At 34.3% G+C, this 20,879-nt stretch overlaps 1 protein-coding gene across 1 annotated transcript; it reads right to left on the bottom strand.

Annotated features, from left to right (window-relative positions):
- Positions 1 to 4,434: 4,434 nt before the first annotated feature.
- Positions 4,435 to 20,858, bottom strand: LOC138308188 (DNA excision repair protein ERCC-5-like). Its single transcript, XM_069249131.1, has 15 exons — positions 20,788 to 20,858; positions 20,405 to 20,512; positions 19,107 to 19,282; positions 18,297 to 18,496; positions 17,716 to 17,773; positions 16,172 to 16,306; positions 14,348 to 15,401; positions 13,344 to 13,756; positions 12,200 to 12,319; positions 10,246 to 10,459; positions 8,949 to 9,093; positions 7,289 to 7,371; positions 6,200 to 6,302; positions 5,606 to 5,690; positions 4,435 to 5,214 (listed from the first exon to the last, which is right to left on the bottom strand). The coding sequence occupies exons 2-15, from the start codon at positions 20,490 to 20,492 to the stop codon at positions 4,507 to 4,509; spliced, it is 3,582 nt and encodes a 1,193-aa protein (XP_069105232.1). The 5' UTR covers positions 20,493 to 20,512; positions 20,788 to 20,858; the 3' UTR covers positions 4,435 to 4,506.
- Between the last annotated feature and the right edge of the window lie 21 nt (positions 20,859 to 20,879).

The raw sequence follows: 20,879 nt of genomic DNA, 5'->3' as shown, positions 1-20,879 counted from the left end.
CAAATTGAAACAACGACTATTGGGTAGTTGAAAGCCATTTGTGTTCACAGTTACGTATGACAATTTATAATACATGTAATATGTTATATATTGTTAACAGTTTGAATTGTTTTTTATCTGAATTCAACTAATAAACGTGGTTTTTTAAAAATATAAACCGCCAGGAAAAAATGCATGAGTTGATTGGCCTCCCAAGTTTGCATCAGTGTGTAATGTGTTGATACAAGGTGCGGCCATTTGGTAAAATGAGGTGAAATAGAAGGTGTCTCGGAAGTATTTCATTTGTGCAGAGCTTGTCACTTTTCAGGTCACCGGATGTAACAGCCTGACTGAAGCTGCAGGATTGGCAGCTCAACTAGTACAGAACATAACAAGAAAGTGTTAGGCCTGGAACAACAGGCAGGCCTAGAGCTAGAGCTAAGCCATGATAGACAGAACAGATTAGCCAGCCAACAAAAGACTGGATATTGCCAACTAAAGACTAGATATTGCCATCATAGTTGTATTCATGCCTTGCATAAAATAATTTTAATAAGTAATGATAAGTAAAGAATATAGATATTGCCATCTTCAGACTGGATATAGCCAACATTAGATTGTTTTGAACTTTTTACGTTTGTGATATGCTATCTACAATTCTCATTTCAGATATTGTAGGACCAGAGAAGATCGAAGAAACTATCAAACTAACATTGTAATGCATAACTGTTGAAGAGGTGAACAGGATTTAGTTTAAAACCAATAAAACTACTTAAAATACAAACTCAAGCTACCATCAATGGATAAGATGAGACTTTCAGCATTCAAGCCTTAACAAATTAAGGACTTATTGCACTAAATGTACACGATAATAGATATAAACTAAGATATCTATGAGGATCTGTATAAACATCTTTAGGTGACATTTAACATTTTAGAGCTTGAGCAACAGATCACATCTTTTGTTCTACAACAAACGACTGAACATTTATATCAACTGGAAGACTGTTAGAAATGGACTTAAATAGTGAATCTAGTGATGAAATGCAAAGGCGAAAGGCATGGATAGTTGAAAGCTTAGTGTGTCACAGTTATAGACTGACAATTTAAATACATCTAAAATGTTATATATGTTAATTTTGTTTGTTTGTTGATTAATTAACGTCCTAATTAACAGCCAGGGTCATGCAAGGACGGCCTCCCATGCATGCAGTGTGTAGGTGTGTGAAGTGCGAGGTGCGTCTTTTGGAGAATGAGGTATGTTCATGCTGTGTCTTCTTGTATACTATTGCCCTTTGTGTAGTGCTATGTCACTTAAGCAGGTCACCGAAGACACCAAGCAACAAACCCTACGTATACCCGATCAACAAGATTCATAGAAAATTGATTTTGTTTTAAAGTGTATCTTTTTATTGTATAATCAAAACTGTTCAAGTTATTATCTGATGAGTTTAATATTGTGTCTGTGTAATTACATTTGTGAAGACAATAATGTCAAATATGACATATGACAGAATTGTATGGTGTATCAATTATTACGTACATTTCTAGAGTTCTAGACCAATTCTAGACTTTTTTTCTGGTGACAGATATATATCTAGACATGGGACATATGATTTACAAATCAATTGTGCTCTTTTCTTGCATTTTATGCACGTAACTTAAGAAACAATCCAAGAAAATAGATTTACATATGAAAAATATGTGTCACTTTACGACTCTTTCACAAAAATATTGATACAAATATTTCTACATCTAGACAGCAGAACTTTTCATCAACAAATTATCATATTTTAACTCAACGTGAGGCACAAGAACGTTTTTAACAAGGACTATTTATAGATGCAGCGATATCACTTCAATAACAGAGTGAAGAGGTACAGGCGGACCGCAGCACAGATACAGCGCCTAGCCAGATTCATGCACGCAGCCAAACAAACATGGCGGCGCCCACGGCAGTCATTGGCGGCGCCCACGGCAGTCATGAATTTTACAGCAGACTGTCATGAGCATGCAACAAACTATGCTCACGATGTTGTCAGAAAGGAACAATTCAACGAGGCCTGTCCAACAGAACAATCTAGAGGCCATGGAGACCCAAGGGTCTTAGGTGGGTACCATTTACCAATATCAGAATTCGGGGTTTCCTCTGAATGCATCCCCCACGTAATTATAATTCCAGAGAATATTTGGAAACATATTTGGATTGGGAAAGCTGTAAATTTGGCTACTCTGTAAATTCCTCGATTCGACACATGCCAAAAATATGTGGAAGATGATGTCAACATAACCTTTAATGAGATAGAGGATCCTCGATTGTCTTGCGTGTTTGAAGTGCAAAGTGCATGCTTTAGGAGATTGTGGTATATTTATGTTGTTTCTTCTTGTATATGGAACTCTTGACGTTTTTACAGAGCTATGTAACTGAAGCATGCCACCAAAGACACCAAGCAACACACCCCACCTGGTCACATTATACTGACAAATCTCTTTAGAGATAACGACTTAGGTTATATCTAACAAGTCTAACCTTAAAGTTATATAGTATACTGATCTCCTTCCAAAAACATTCAATTTGGTTTAAGTATTGGTCATTTCTCACCCATTTTTTGAAAGTTAACCTAAAGCTAAAACTCAGTGCTTCAGATAGTTTTTAAAAGTAGGTAATTGTATTCGCAACTTCTGAAAATAGAGGAATACAACTCTGACTTCAGTGCAAACCCCAAAATTAACAGAGATATGTTGGATAAAGTTATATGGTTACAGTCTGTGTACAGTAATCGATGATAAGCTATTGCAGTATCCATTGTGCAATTATCTATCTGAAACAAGAGCACAAGTGATGCAGACTCTTGAGCATAACTTGAATTCTTCTGATTTTACTAAATTTTTTCTTCCACTCATAATAATTGGGTTGAGTAATACAAATATTTGTAGGGATAATCAAAACCTGTTCATACAATTTTTAGGGGTAATTGACCTGTTCATACAATTTTTAGGGGTAATTGACCTGTTCATACAATTTTTTAGGGGTCATTGACCTGTTCATACAATTTTTAGGGGTAATTGACCTGTTCATACAATTTTTAGAGGTCATTGACCTGTTCATACAATTTTTAGGGGTCATTGACCTGTTCATACAATTTTTAGGGGTAATTGACCTGTTCATACAATTTTTAGGGGTCATTGACCTGTTCATACAATTTTTAGGGGTCATTGACCTGTTCATACAATTTTTAGGGGTAATTGACCTGTTCATACAATTTTTAGGGGTAATTGACCTTTTAATACAATTTTTAGGGGTCATTGACCTGTGCATACAATTTTTAGGGGTAATTGACATATCTTAATGGGTATTTTACTTTTGAGCACTACTAAAGCTCACCTGTAGTGATTTTAATATCTGCTGTACCAATTCTTGTGTACGAAAAGTCCCCTTAATTTTTGCTTAATGCAAGTTAATCTAAAAATCATCTATCGAATGTAATCCAAATTGGAGCTTGATTTTGACTTTGTTCTTAGTAATATGATCATGATATTTGATAGTTTTTATGACAATTTATTGATTTGATTTGTTTGCATGAAAATTAAGACATATATAGCTTTAATGGAAATGGCCTTCTAATACCTCATATATTATTAGTTTCTTGGAATGTTTCATTACATGATTTCATGGACGGGGTAAAAAAAGTGATCCTTACACTTGTATATCACAAATATATATATATGCATTCAATAATTTCAAAATCATGGAAATATTTTTAAATATCGTAGGAAATTGATTAGCACCCAATACAAAAATTATCACATTAAAAAAATTGTGAGAGTTTGCTGTCCTGTAATAAATACAACAATATAATATATTATCAGATATCCACAAACAAATGCCTGAGACCATTATTTTTTATTATTATTTTGTTATTTTTTTTTATAACACTCACCCCTGAAGTTTCATAATGGACTGTTCTAGTCCTTTGATTTAAGAGAGTCTAAATGCGTCTTCAGGGGTGAATGTATGTGTTTATTTAATTTGGCATTAACCATTAACGTCTTCATTATATTAATTAACAGTTTAATTAACAGCCCAGGGACTATTTTGAGGACACTGATAAAGAACAAAACAAGCATGCAGGCATTTTCATTTTGTTCACAAAATATTTCAATTCTATCTAAATGACAAGATTTAAATTTTACACTTTTTATGAAATAAAAATTCCGTGTATAAATTGAATAAGTAATTTTGAAGATGGACTAAAATGAATGATTTGTGAACAAAATTCAAAGATGTCTGAAGGCACATATTTCAAATTGTCTGACCTGATTCAGCTAACAGAAATCATGCTCCATTATTTTTGATGTTTGTGCTTTTATCTCAAATTAATTATAAAGATTGTTCAAATTTTCAATCTAAGTACTCTTGATAATTATCAAATAGCAATACGGTTTTATGTTTATATAAAATGTCCAATTAACACACATAACTTATAACTTCCTGGCTATAAATAGATCAGACAATTTATTTCATATTCAGTAATCACTATCTGAGGAACTGTCAGAGATGATTTTAACCCTCACCGCCTTGGGCCGCGTTCGTAATTTCCGTGAAACACCAGAAGAACTCACCCCCTCATCAAAACTATGAGTGGATGGTTTATTCCTCTTTCCACCCGTCTGTCTATCACTTGGCTGTTCATCTGTCAATCCTACAAATCCTTTCTCGATACGATCAAAGTAAGATTTTAGTCTTTCTCCGATTGTCTCGCTGGTTTCTTCTTCCTCACGACAAAATCCTCCCGGTTCAAGATGAGAGAGAGATTTTAAATCGTCTCTCTTCACCTGGATGACAGCCGAGCTGTTCGATTTGGTCGTTGCTGTTTCATCCTCACTAGAACTGCTCTCAGACAGTTTAACAACATCTTTAACAACTAATTTAGAAGGCTTACCTACATTCTTCTTAGTTTCACCTTTCAACTTGCCCTTTCCTTTACCTTTACCCTTTCCTTTGCCCTTTGACCTTTGACTTATGGCCACTTCACAACCTTTCATTTTTTTACTTCTCTCTACCATAGCAGCTTTTGCTTTTTGTATATGGCTCTCAGTTGCCTCAGTTTGGGAAAGTTCAGAAGTTGGGACAGTTGTCAATTTCGACAAAGCCTGTTTAACACGAGAACTTTGCGTCTTCTTAGATTCTAAGAAAGTCTCTGGTTGAAAGAATTTGTCAATTCTCCCTTGACTCTGAAAATTGGAATAATTAAAGATCAACATGTTTGTTGTGAGTACCAAAATTTTGATATTTTTTCTTCTAAAATACTAATACACAATACATCATAAAAGTCAACTTTCTATGTTAGAATAGCAAAACAAGCAATATAACGAACATTTATCAAATTTGATGCCCAAGATGAAAAGAGGAGAAAGGAAATTAACTGTGGAAATGACCATTCATGGACCATAGGTATTCATTGATGAATGAAACTTTAGCCTTAGAAAACAGATTCACATTATCAATGCTAAAAAAAACATATATAATAAATATTTTTTTTTTATATAAGTAGTATTATAAAATTTGTTATTTTTCATCACTTGAAATGAAAATCATATTACAAATTAAAGTTTAATTACTGACCTGTTTCTCATTCATCTTCTTCATCACAGGAAGAAGATTCTCATCCACTTTTTCCTTGCTCCAGCCAAATTTCTCTCTAGCAAAACTACATAAAATTTAAGGCAACACGTAATCACATATGACTTCAGCAAAGCAATACTAAAGATTGGAAAAGACCTTTCTACACAATATAAAATCCAAAGTCACATGTGGTATCTGGACAGTTTGTCAATGACTTCAGCAAAGCAATACTCAAGATTTTTTTTTTAATTAATATGATTTTTTTTTTCAAAACAATATACTGCCGTGATGTCAACACATGTACTGCAATTATGTGTATACTGTGGATAATCCACATAAATGGGGTGAATATTTTCAATAAAACAATAATATATCCCTGTCCAAAGTCTCACTTTGTTTCATATCGGTGTTTGGTGTACAAATTAACCAACTTAGTACAAAACCCACATTATACCAAAGGACTTGAAGGGTCCCCAGGGATTTCGTAGTAACGGGGTTGGACTGTAGGGAGTTGCACTATTTAGCAGACAGAGGGAGACGAAAACAACAAAACAAATGCGACTTTTCGCAGCCAAATTCTCCTGTAAAGGATACTTTCTAAGAAAGTCAAGGTCTGGCCGTGACCAAGAGAATGCATCCTTTGATTCGTCAATCTTCGGTTTTAGGTAGGCCTCTACAACCGCTGCACTGGGAAACCCTGTCAACACAAACAGGGACATTTATGTACAACTATTTACTATACAACCAAAATCAAATCCACAACTATTTCCATTGATAAATTCTTTCTACATTCATCAAAGGTCTTGGGAAGTGCGCTATATACGAAATGTTAATACACAAAAGTAATGCAGTAACTAGTACCAATGTTAACATGAAGCTGTCTCATTCAAATGAAATTAAAGCAAATCAATTGTTTCAATTATAAGAGATCCAATTAAGCCCCTTTTTGTTCTCCCTGATGAACTGTGGACTATTGTTGGGAATTGGTTGAAATTTCATGGTTGATCATCAGTTTTATTTAACCAATCAATGATAATCGATTAAAATCGATTATTTTTTTCCTTGATGTATAAACAAGTCTCATAAAAAAATTTCCTTCAAAGGCTTATGATCGCAAGGCCTCTCTGTGCTGTCATGTTTTCATGTCACTTATTTTCTTCACAAATCATGCTCATCTGAACGTTTACATTACTTCGTAGTGCTTATGTGCTTTTCAATTCGTCTAAACGCTTAAAGTTTGAAAAGATTTGAGTAACAACCACACACAAGGGAATGACTTTAACAAGTTCGCTATGATTTTTTGCATGTTTTAATGATCAGTTAACTTTATACTTTTGTATATCATGGTGTCGGAAAATTCCCACAAACTCAATTACAGATTTCTTACTCGATTAATTGATCATACACCTCAAACCAACGATACTCGACGAATTCGATTAATCGAAACACCACTACTGTGGACATTACCAGTCAAAGAGCAGTAATACTGATTGCTACATTTCAGAAAATTTGTACAGTGGACCCCAGATAATCCGCAAAACTCACAGGAACAAATTACCATAACATTACATTATTGACCAAGAACACAAAATTCGGCAGTCTGGAAAATTTGTAATCCTGACTGTTTAGGCTAGGATCGAAGGTGTCTGAATTATCGAGGGTTCAATATAATAATCAATTTACCTTCGTGGACATCAAGCTGTCGTAGTTTATTCCTAATCTTAGTGTCCTTGATTTTGCTTAGTCTCGCTTTATCCCACCATGACCTGAAATATTCCAATACTTCGTTATCTTACAAATGCTCACAATACTTTTGTAAAACATTTATATGATTACAATTAAGGTATAGATATAGTATTCAATCATGGAAAGTTAACACTGATTACAACACTGTAAACCAACTTTCTTTCGTTGCTATTAAATTTTGTGATTTTCATTTCAAAACAAGTCTGCGAAGATTACCATTCAAGGATTGAATGGATATTCCTACTTATAAATATGATGTAGATGTTCATTCGTGAAGATTAACTCTCACAAATTTACTTGATTGCAAAATAAGCGAAAGGAAATCACACATGAATGAAATTTGGTTTTATTAGCTTAAAAAGTGACCATTCTTAAAGCTTCTTGTAGGTGGAGTTCATTTACATGTCAAAATGGCACAAGTAACATCTTTCTGACACATTATTAGATTTTTACTATCATCCTGACATCATTCAACATATGATATCAGGAGCTTTTTTTCACATACAGTTAAACCTGTTTTAAGTGACCTTCCAATGGAAGTTCAAAATAAGGTCGCATATGACAGGGGTCGCTTAAACCAGGGCCAATAATGAAAATAATTACGTACCAGATGCATGGTTAATCGTAGAATGCTCCATTAGGATGCATAATAAGGCCTACATGTACGTCGTGATTTACATGTGAAAATCAAATGTTTTACTCGCTGATGAATCAAACTTATACACCAGAGTAATCTAGGTAAAGGTGTCTAAAAGAAATAATATCAACTGGAAATATGATAAAGATCAATGTAATTACGTACCAGAAGTATGATCAATCGCAAAATGCTTTAATTCACGGAAAATCGGCCGACTCAAGCGTAGCTGTTTACAATGACAACAAATGCCTCGAGTTGGCTTCAGATTTCTGCGGGATCGTTATCAAGAAAAAGTTATATAAAAATAAAAAATGATGAAATATCAATACACAAGTTATTTCTATTATTTAAACATCATGTACGTTTAATAAATGTCTGTAGACAGCGATAAAACGATGTTATGAATGACTGCTAAAATTGCACACGTGTGACACATATGTTGGCAAATAGGTTATTTCTATAAAATCATTTCGCTGTGTTTTCAATGAAATAATTGGTAATCAAGTTTATACACATTTATTTCATATAATATAGGATACAATAACCATCTTATAATCCTCATTCTGTCGTAAAACATCGCCTAATCGATCTCTGCAGAGACACACATTTGCTCAATGCAGTTAAACTCTTGTTGACTACGCTTGGCGTAATGCTTTGTATCAAGCGTCTGATTGACTTAAACACTGTTCACAACAAAATCACACGAAATTGCGCGAGATTTTATTCCAAAATAGTTTCAAATGATACGCTTGATGCACACGTTATGGTGTGAATTTTTATGGTCGTTAGTTGCATTAGACAGGTGGTCGTTGAATACAGGTCATTTATATAGTAAATATCATTGGGAGGAATAATGACGGTTGCATAAGACAGAAAGTTGTGATACAGGGGGTCGTTAAGACAGGTTTGACTGTATTTTGTCATTTCATCTGAAAATGAAAGACTTTTTAAGCCCCTTACTTAAAGTTGACCAGCCCCTGGAGTCCTTCCCCTGGAAACTCGGCCATGATCTCGAGAGCAGACACAGGACCAACCTTTTGTATACCAAGGGTGTAGTCACTTCCACACAGCAGGGCGATATTTATCATCTTTTCTCGGCACAATCCTGTAAGCCAAAAGATTAAGATATGTTGTGGTTTTACTTGGCTACATCCTATCAATAACTACAGACAGATTCTATACTAAACATGTAGTTGTGCAATAACATCCTCAATACTCCAGGGGTTCCGATCACTTACGATCTCTACACCCCTGGATTATCTCAGTAAAATTGGAGACAACAGAACAGGTAATTCAGTCATTTGATGTACATCAAAAGAGCCTTATAATGGTACACTGTGGTTGACTATGTGGCTTTGATGTTGGGCGTCGCTCTCTGTCTGTAGTCTTCAAAGGAAATCTTTGCAGGCCTGTAATTGGTTCTGACAGCTGTTTTTCCCTGAGTTACCTCTAATTTTACTATAAAATAGTCCAGGGGTGTAGAGATCGTAAGTAATCAGAACTCTTCAAGTATAGAGGATAGTGTGGTGAATGTGTTTTGGAGTTTTTGTGTTGCCTTGTGATTACATAGACTATTTTCTTTTTAAATGTTCAATTAATATCACTGAAGCACTGTTATTGGTCATGACATCTAGCAGGGCACACAATCAAGTTATTTCATGTTACCTAACATAATTTCGCCTTTCTAAATATATTCTTAATTCTGCAAAATATATATAATTACAATTTTTGTTTAGCCCTAGAAAATTTTTGCCAAAATATCATAGCACGAATTTCACTCATTTTTTTTCTATGATGTCAACATAGCAACTATTCATCATTCCGCCGTGGCTTTCGTTTTTTTTAACCAAAGTCAACGGATTTACGTCCCCAAAAAGCTGAAGTATTCAATCATTTTATGATGTGTTGAAAAATCCACTTTGTAATGGGACCGATTCATATACCATGCGATAACCGATAATGTTTGTGCTGGACTAGTATCTCCAGTGGTGATGGAACGTAACTCTTTTGTAAATTTTTTTTGGACGTCATTCCATTACCACTAGAAACACACGTCCCGCACAAACTTATCAGGTATCATATGGTACATGAACTAGTCCCATTTCTGAGGTTGCTTTAACTGTATGGTCTTTCTCTGCATCAATTTAAATGACAAGGAAATGGTAGAATTTTACACTCCACGAAAATTGACCCCAACAAAAACAGATTTAACAGTATGCCACAAACTTCACACAATATAGGCAGCTGTAAACTTTACCTAATTGATTGTCGATATGAGTCCTCTGAAAAAATTCCACATGTTTGGCCTGGTTGAAGAAGTTTTTGTAGACACGTGTCCCACCAAAGAGCCAAACGTCACTATCGTCTGTGATGGATCCATGGGTCTGCTCAGTGAGGTCGAGGTAGGCACACTGTGCTTCTGCCTCCATAGGACTCACAATGAAAGGGACGCCAAACAGTCGCAACAGCTCCTAATCATGGACGTTTAAATGTCAGAGTTAGAAATTTTTCTTATTGTCATATATTGTTATATATCATATTGTATTGTTATATATCATTTTACCGGTTAAAGACAACAGAGAATTGTCAACAAGAGGCCCATGGGCCTTAACGGGTCACCTGATGTTATAAGAAAATAATGAAACAAATTTATAAACACTACCGGTTCTTTGTGTTTTTAGACTATGAAGAGTATTTGCTTCCATCAAACCTAACTTAGAAGTATTTTTGAAATTTTAATCAACAGGGGGTCATCGAGGACGGATATGGATGTTAAAATGCTATATATCTTTCGGCTAATAATTCTACTCAAGTTTGACTAATTTCCTTACGAAAATTGGGCAATCAATGTTCACAAATATGTTTTTCCTATATAAACTAAAGTAAACTTGACCCCTCCCCAGGGGGTAACGTGAGACCCCAAGATCATATAATTCAGTTTTTATAAAAACACCTGAAGACCTTTCCATCTATAAATTATTTGATTCTACTATATCCAGAATTTCAGAAGATTTTTGAAGTTTTAGCCTATTTGACCCTTTTTTAGCCCCCCCCCCCCCCCCCTGCCCCCAGGGGGTCGGCCAGGACCAATGTGGATACGATATTAAAATGCTATCTCAGGCTAATAATTCTATTAAACCAAGTTTGACTCATTCCTATGAAAATCGAGCAAAAAATGCTCATTAATGTGTTTTTCCTATATAAACTATAGTAAACTTGACCCCCTCCCCAAGGGGGAAACAGGAGACCCCAGGGTCATATAATTTACAATTTTTATAAACAAACTATAAGACATTTTCACTTATCTATAAAGTGTATTTGATTATACCATTTCCAGAATTTTAAAAGAATATTTTTGAAGTTTTAGCCTATTTGACCTTTTTTGGCCCCGCCCTCTGCCCCCAGGGGGTCGGCCTGGATCAATATGGATATGATATTAAAATGCTATCTCAGGCTAATAATTCTAACCAAGTTTGACTCGTTTCCAATGAAAATTGAGCAAAAAATGCTCATAAATGTGTTTTCCCTATATAAACTATAGTAAACTTGACCCCCTCCCCATTAATGATGAGGGAAATCTCAACCTTAAGGGTGGAGATTCATAAGCTTTCGCCGTCGTGTTTGACAAGCACTAAAAATCACTATCAAGAAAGTTGATCACCTTGACAAGGATAAAATGAATATTTTTTTCTTCACCTGTTTACTTTCTGATTTATTTAATGTTGACATTGTTAAATGCACGACAACGTTGACGTGATGCAATGAAAAGCCATTGGTGATGCAATGAAAAGCCATTGGTAGGATGTCAACATAGTATGATAGTGGCGTCATATTGTGTATGCATGCAATGAGAATTTACTAGAGCCCTCTTCTAATCATAGAAAGTTTATATTAGATTATTGATATCATTTTACTTGTTTGAAAGAAACTGATTTATATAATGAGCTCAGATAATTATTTGAATGCAAAACATTCAAAGAATTAAATAGTAAAATAAGCAATTATATTGTTGTAAAAGGCTATTTCCATGTGGGGGAGACAGGCAGTTGTTTCTTTTTTAAATTCATTTATGGAGGTAAAAAAATTGCCTCCCATCTCCCATACTGGAATAGCCCTAATACAATAGAATTTTCTAACTTTCATTAACAGAAACATTTCAGACACAAAGATCATCTTCTCCCTTCTCACAGAATTATGATGTAAGAGTGTACCTGGGCTTCGAGGTACATCTGGTCCGTAATATTGGTTGCTAGTCGGTCTTGTTTTCCACGTTCTTGCTGCAAGTTTCTGCTTTCCATCTCAAGATCTTCCTTCAACTCTAAGAAATCGTCCTACAAATAAAGTACCTGTAACATCATCATCTTGGATAGGAATATATATATAAAATTGTCAAAACATCTGTACATACGATACATTTTAACCTAAATTTAATATTTTGGTCCTTTATTTAACAAAACATTTTGTTTCAAAGTATTATTAAACATGTTTATATATCAAAGAACATAAAACTTTACTTTAACCTATAATCAATAAATTCAGTGTTTTCATCATAACAATATATTTTTTACATAATATTACCAGGAAAAAGTTAAAACGTTCCAAAATAATTTGATCACAGATAGCTGCTGAATACCAAATGTTAATCTGACCTGATTTTTTTTTTTTTTTTTTTAACTTTCAATCACTGACAAACAAACATTTTTTAACTTTCAATCACTGACAAACAAACAGAGGAATAACCCGATTACTATAATATTATAAGATATATGTGGATATGAAAGATAGGGATATTCTACCCGAGGGTCACAAAATGTATAAAAACGCGAGGCTTGCTGATGGTTTTACAACATTTTGTGATCCCGAAGGTAGAATATCCCTATCCTTCATATCCACTTATGAAAGAGAATTTTTCTTTCATACCTCGACATTTTATTGCAATTTTAAAACTATGATATCCCGCCATTTTTGAAATAAATTAGAAGAAATCCATGACTGAAAGTCAAATTTTCCATACATGAAAAATTACGTGATATTTTAAACACAAATTCCGTTGTTTGCATCTTTTATAGGAAAACCAGTCAAGTTTGTGAAATAAAATGTTAAAATTTTACAGGGAAATAGAAATTTTGTTGACACAGTGACGTCACTTTTTCGCATCGGTAGCCATGCAATACAGCCTCAGGCGACATGAGTGTATTGCCTGGACCAGCCAGTATTACACCCGTAGGTATGAAAGAATAAATGCATACACACTAAAATTCAGTAATCACTAGTGGAGTGTATTTGACTTTGTTGTTACGTCTTATCCAGCCGGGTGCTTGAAGGCCATAGGAATTTACCTTGATACATGCATACCTCTGTAAAATCCTGAAATGGGTTTGGTTCCTGAAATTCATCTGGCACCGAGTCCATCAGTATTGTATCTTCAGCTGTACCTTCAGATACAGAGGGAGTGTTCATTATCTGCATGTCTGGCACTGTGGAAACGTTTGTTGTCTGTTCCTCTGCCACAGTTGAAGGGTTTAAATTTGCTGTCCGTTCCTCAGCTCCAGAGGGAGGGTTCATTGTCTGTTCCTCAGCCACAGAGGGAGGGTTTATTATCAGTTCCTCGGCCATAGAGGGAGGGTCCATTGTCTTCACCATGGACACAGAAACTGGTACATTTCCCTGCTCATTACTTGGCTCACCCATAAACATGGACGCGGGAAACAAGTCATCAGCGGGAGCAGCTTTAGTTGGGTCTATAGAGATCTCAATAAACCCTTCATCTGATTGAAAAGAGTAAAATTAGATATGATTTACCATCATTATAATGAAGATTTATCTCTATGAATTCTTCCATCTATCAAGTTTACATTTATTAGAAAATTTACCATCATTTTTAGAATAAGGTTTGGTATGGAGATCTCTAGTTATGAATCTTTCATTTGTTAGTTTGAAATGAAAATAACAAAATTATTCATTCACAATTTGATAAACTGAAAACAATTAAGATACATCAAAATTTCTTATTCGTAATAATCACATTGTCTGACCATGAATGTTTGAATACTAAAAACAATCTCTGACCATGAAAGTTTTCTTAAGAGTTTGAATACTTAAAATTGTCTATACCTTAAATATTTGGTATACATATTCCTTTTTTATGTATAACTTGTGTAATCTAAAAGACAATAATATTGAAGTCTCAAATGATAAAGTAACCTTTAAGTAGACTGCAGTCAACACATTATTCATAGTATATGTTATTTACTTTTCTACTTCTAAAAGATTGAAACAGCTAAATAACTAAATATTGAATAACAGATAAGAATCAGATTAAGCTCGATATTTTAATATCTTAATGTACCAGTATTTACCTTCAGAACCGCTGTCCTTCACAACAACAGAATCCTGAACTTCCTGTTGCTGGATTGTATCATCCAATCTTCGTCTCTTCACTATAACTTCATCATCACTTGAAATAACAACATGGCTATCACAGATGTCTTTGCTGGTGGACGGATTTTCAACGAAATGGCCATTTTTTTCAAATTTACTAGTGGACGGAGAGGAAATTTCTACCACTGAAATGTCATTATCTTTATGGCTTTTAGGATTAGATTGGGAACTTTCTTCTGAACTAGCTACTTCTTTACTACTTGTGGAAGGTTGTGCATCTCTTTCAATATCAATAACATCAGTTTTACTGGATTCTGAACACTCCTGATTGGTTAAAACAAATCCTGACTTTTTCACATCTGAAGATATATCGTTACCATAAGAATCTGACACACTGACTTCATCGGCTGAGATTTTTTGCAGCAGTTTGTTTTTCATGTTCAATACTTCACTAAGAATACTACTTCTGTCCGTATCACCAGCCAATTCTGTCGGTTTGTTGGATTTAGCCGGCGGTTCAGCAGGTTCTTCAATTATCACATTATCTACAGTTTTCATTCCAATTTTAAGGTCACAGTCAAATCCATTTTCACTTTGATTTGACGTCAATATCACTTCAGTTTTTAATGTTTCAGAATTCACTTTCACTTTAGTTGATGTTGCCATTATCTCCGTCTTCCCACTATCTATAAGTCTACTACTTTCTTTTTCATTTTTTACTTTTTCAGCTTCCTGTCTTGCTTCTTGTAGTTCTGCTTGAAGCAACTCTTCTTCGTGTTTCCTTGCTCTCTCTAGCTCCTCCTCTCTTCGTTTCTTGCTCGTCCCTTTTATCAAAACAAAATGAGATGTGTCTTCAGAGATTACTCGCTGCGACTGTATTACCGAGTCGCTATAGTAATCATCTCCAAGTGCCATGTTAATTTCAGACCTTGACGGAGCATTCATATCTTTACGAACCTGCTCAATTTTTGAAGCCAGTTTATTCTGTTTAAGTATTTTCGCCATTTGATAACTGGAAAAGTCATGCGAATCCTGCAAAGAAAATAGTAATGAATATTTTTCTTTATACTTCCAACTGAACATTTCAAAATGTTTTCATGTGCGATAAGAGGGATGGGATTTTTTTTCTCTCTAAAAGATCCTATCCAGGGCTTTTTTCCAGCATGACTTGGGGCCGAAAATCATTACAAAACCTCTAAATTTTTCCAATTCAACCCTAAAATTTCCCAAAATCAAAGTTTCTTGAAAACTATCCAAAAATATTGCATGAACTTAGTTGGTTAAGGCTTTAAATATTTGTGAATTGGCTTCAAAAAAGTATATAAACTACACTGGAAATAGAAAATCTTAATTGTTAAGCTTTATTTCATATTTCATAATTTTCCCAATCTTGGTTTTGGCGCTCCATTTTCCCAAATTCAAAGCCAAAGGCCCCATTCCCAGAGCAATGAGAAAAAGCCCTGCTATCACAGATCAAATAGGTAAAACATCCTTCTATTTAAGAAAATATTACAAAATGGTGACCATATCCCGAACAAGCATCAAATAACAATACAAAAGTCTCACGGTCTGATTCTAATAAAACAATTACCAAATATTCTAGAATCCTTGGCTACAGATTTGAATCCATCAATCAGCAAGTATTCATTGAAATAGTTATTTAAACTCTGGGATAATGAATAAATATCACTCATTATTTTGTCCATATTAAAAAAGCAGAAATAAATAAATTCTACGCTAAAGTTTCTAAGTTTAATGTTTTAAAATTTGATAATAACTTTACAAATTTAGAAGTAATGTACCTCTGGAAGATCCATCTTTTTGGACAAGTTGTATTTACGCTGTTCCTTCATAGTTGTGAGAATTTCGTGTTGTAACTCAGACGGCAGGCTAGAGAAATCTGCGGAGTCAATATCTATCTCATCTAACTCATCCTCCTATAAAATGACCAACAACTTCAGAAACACACAACAGTCATATTTCCAAAGCCATTGGAGAGCTTTTTAATGTAGTCAAACAGGAAAGTTCAGTAGTACTATACATGACTTATTTTGGGTTGCCAACTCAATAAGGAACCTTAAATATTACCAGCACGCATGTTTAATTGAATGCCATACAACGGTTTTCATGTAAACCCTTCTGAAGTGATATTTGCATTGTCAATTTGTAATCAATCAGTGTTCTCCCCAGGCCCTTTCCGCAGACCCCCATTTTCTCCAAGTAGGTCTTCTGAATCTAAACCTCATTATAGGACCCTCCTGCTACCTGACAAGTAGTACTCTTATAAATTTACGATGTCTGTCGTGTCGCTATGCCATGTGATTGGGTCCATTTTTACGACCGTGACCGTGTTGGTTACTTGTGATCTACAGGGGTGCCCTGCCAGATTGTACTGTTAAATTGCATTGATAAGTAAATAAAAGAGGTGTGACTACTCTCTAACCAACACCTCACTTGTTCTATTTAGCAGTCTGGGGATATAGGTCAGCTAGAGAGAGGAGAAATCTCTGATCAAATCACTTTCAATCATGTGAGCGACGTAACTGAGGTACAGCACATTGGCAGTTTACGAAACAAAACTGACACCTTTTCAACAGATGTTTTGATTATAGCTAGTGAGCATCATCCCAAAAACAGACACTGCCTGCAATTGTAAATGATGTACTCACGTTTTTAATATCATACTGCTGAAAGATACCACAAACTTTGCAACCAAAATGGCCGCCAGTTTGATGTAATAATAGAGCCAGATGGGTATAAGAAATCCGGATTTGAAAAAATTACCAAAATTTGTAATTTGTAAATTTTAAGCATAATTAGATGATAATAAACATGTCATAAAATTGCACAGATATATGTGTTAAAAAAAGACTTAAATTTTTATGCAGTGTTTTCTTGATAATTTTTTTTTATCTCTCTCAAAAGTTACATTTACAGTACCATACAGTAACTAGTCTGTTTTAAATATGCATAATCCCATAATAATCTAGAATTGTGAAACACATTAAAATAATTTTAATCTAAAAATTTAAATGATTCTAATAATTTTTAAATAAAATTAATCTGGATTCAGTAAATGTGACAGTGAGATAAAAATGTTATTATTTTTTGTTATTTCTATTTTAATCATAACACTAGGCCATTATAATTAAATTGTGGCACAAATGAAAGAAGATTATTCTCGCTGCACCACACAGTTTGCAACGGGGAAAAAATTACCATAGCGCAGTGAGAAAATCCTGGGGAGAACACTGTCAATAATAATGAAACTGGCAACATTTGAACATTTGTTATTTTAACTTCAATATTCATGTACAAAACTTTCCTCCCTGTCATTTATACCTACATCCAGGACTTCCTGCATAGAAGGGTGTTCTTCCAAACTACTGCTTTCTTCCTGCATCCTGAAATATAATTACATATAATTATTTATATATATATATAATCATTATATGTAAATAGAGTAGCATAACGGCCAATATCTAGTCATGTGAATCTAACATGTATTTCTAGTTTTACAGATTTTGCTACTTTGCATTGTGCAACAAATTGTTTGTTGATGATTTACACAGTCAGCAAACAAATTTTTTCATAGAATATGTAAAATGACTGGGAATCCCAGTTTTGTTCGTAGGCAATGATCCCCATACGATCTAATGTATTCAGTTGCATTCCCTACCTCTTATAACACATGTTGAGGAGAAAGGGTCAGGATCAAATTAAATAGCATTATTGACCTGACAGAATTTATTTTTTCATACCCTGATCAAAATAAAATATAAAGACATCAATGCTTAAATTAATGTTGGTCCTGTTTTCTTTTATTTCTACTTAAATATTTGAGAAGTAGACAATACTTGATAAGAAAACAAACTGCTACAAACAACATAACCTAGATTGAATCTATTCTTGTATCATTTCTTTTACCTAAGGAATTCTGCAGGAAGGGGAGGTAACTCAAACATATCCTTGGGCTTGTTGGATGCTGACGTCTGCCTGGTGGATGGTCCGGCACTTTCTCCAAGAACTTCCTTCATAGCTTCACTTTTCATCAAATTCTGGACCAACTTCTGATTTGTCTTTGAACTTTCTTTTTCTGCCAATTCCCGGTTTTCTCTTCTAGCTATCTATCAAGTTTGAAAAATTCTTTTAGTGCGTCCAAAATATAACTACATTATTAAACAGATTGAGAAACACATAATTTTGAAAACTAAGTAATTTAACAACAGATTTCAGATTCACAAACATTAAGTAAATACCTGACGTTGCAAATTTATTTCCTTATACAATTATATGTTCAGATTATTATATCAAGTTTACTTCCTTAGGCCATACAAACGAAATACATTTCCAACCCTATAAAATGAGTTCACGTACCCATCCAAAAACTTTGAACAATGTTAACATCAAGCAAGCAAATCACAACCTACAATGTGGCTCTAACAGTATACTTTGTTTTGCATAAAATCTGATTTTTTTTGTCATATGATACAATCAAATTTGATACTAAGATTATTTGAGAATGAAATCCATTGCATTAAATTTAAGCATATTTCATAGAAAGAAAAATTAAATGAAGATAGAAATATATCTATAGCTACCATCCCTTCCTTTTAAAGTGTTACTGGAAACATATATTACTTTATTTGGCCTTATTTAGATGCCAACTGTTATTACAACTACATAAGTACATCTGTGGTACCAGTTTCAAGTTCCTGGATCACTTAAGCTTCTCACCAGTGTTTGCTTCTTCAGTACAGGAACTCCACCATCAAACACAAACACAGGCTTTATTTTGTAGAAAAGCAGTTTACAGATCCGAGTAAAAAGGACCTGAAGATGGGCATTAGGTAGAGGATTGCCATCCTTGTCTCTCATTCCCTTTACAGCATGATGAAGCCATATACTCACATCTTAAGGTTATAAGTCAAGGAAATGTAAATAGCACAACTCGTATTATTAAGTACAAATATTAGAACTAGAGCAAATTTCAAGGCTATGACTGATCCTACCTGTATCAGCAAAGGGAGGAAGTACCAAATCAGGAATCAATCTAGCTATGACTTATTATCGTGTATGGGTAGTTTCCCCTCAAGGAATGAATTCCCCGTTGGCCTTACATTCACCTGAAGATTTAAAAATGCCTCTCTTTGAAGCTAAATAATCACGGTTTTTGTAACACAATTTTCCATGTGACTTACTTTTCATTAATTTTATAGACTTCTTCGTATTTATCATACAGCTACTGCATATTTTATGATAAAATCAAACTTTTAATTATATTGGGCTTAAATCTTGCTTTACTAAATCTAAAAATAAAATTGTTTTCCAAAACTTTTTCGTCAAAATGAATATAATTTTTGACCGAAATAAGGAAAGTCAAATTCTCCAATACTTCTTTAAACTTTTCCCTTATTTTGAAAAAGGGTATTTTCCCCCAAAACTTAGATTGATCCCTGCGACTAATTAGCTCACCCCTGAAGATACATTTAGACTCACCAAAATCAAGGACTAGAACAGTTCATTATGAAATTTCAGGGTTGAATGAGTAGAAATACATCTCATTTACCCCTGAAGACACATTTAGACTCTCTTAAATCTATATAGTTAGTTGATGGACGCAGGCCGAGTTGCCTCTATGTCCATATCTTGAATATAATAGTTGATATACTGTATACTTTGTATATTGTGTAAGTACTTTCTTGACTGAAAATTTCAATATTTTAAAAGACATAATTGTTTTTGGTGATTTCTTGTCTCTAGACGGATGACCCTCCTGTCTCAGCAGTCCACAGACTCTGTATGTAAAATTGCCTTCTTCCCCGTCTTGCTTTTCCTTTGGTTCTTCTCAGAGTAATTTTCTCTTTCTCCCTCATATTTTGTTCCTATTGTGTATCGAAGAGTTTTTTTTCTTATACATTTTCAAATGTTCTAAAATATGGTTTCTTTTGTACAGTTATGGAATTTCGGGGTGAATCAGTAAGAATATTGATGAAGCTGAGCTCAGTTATCATAAGCCACTCGTGAAAGGATACCAACTGAAAGCACTTTGCCTTCTAAGGACAACAGAGAAACTGGCTTCCCAGTCGATTGGATCAGCTGCCAAAGTCCGTGTACACCCATGCTTAGCTCCCACGGTTCGTCTGAAATTAGATATTTTAGAAACTTAAATGCGAAATATTACTTCTGAATTTTATAGTAAATCTGTATCTGATGCATCATAACATGTTTTGGTCCTCCTACTCGCTCCAGCGACAAAAAACTTTGCTGATATTCGAATTCAAATTTCAAAATGACGAAAATAGTTTAGAAAATGCAATTTTTCGGACTTTAGTACCTAGTATCTAAAACATTTGTTCGTGTGTATTAAGTTTCTGTTAAAACAGAACATATCATCTCTTCCTTAGATATTCCTTACCACATACAAAACAATGTCGAACAACTGCAAAGCAAGCAAAATGTTGTGCGTGCAGACCATACTTCCGGAAATAAATACTAACATGCGCGCGC

The sequence above is a fragment of the Argopecten irradians genome, chromosome 14 (genome assembly GCF_041381155.1).
Source record: "Argopecten irradians isolate NY chromosome 14, Ai_NY, whole genome shotgun sequence".
In the NCBI taxonomy this organism is placed as follows: Eukaryota; Metazoa; Mollusca; class Bivalvia; order Pectinida; family Pectinidae; genus Argopecten; species Argopecten irradians.
Note: the sequence above shows the minus strand (reverse complement) of the source record. Positions and strands in the feature narration are given on the sequence as shown.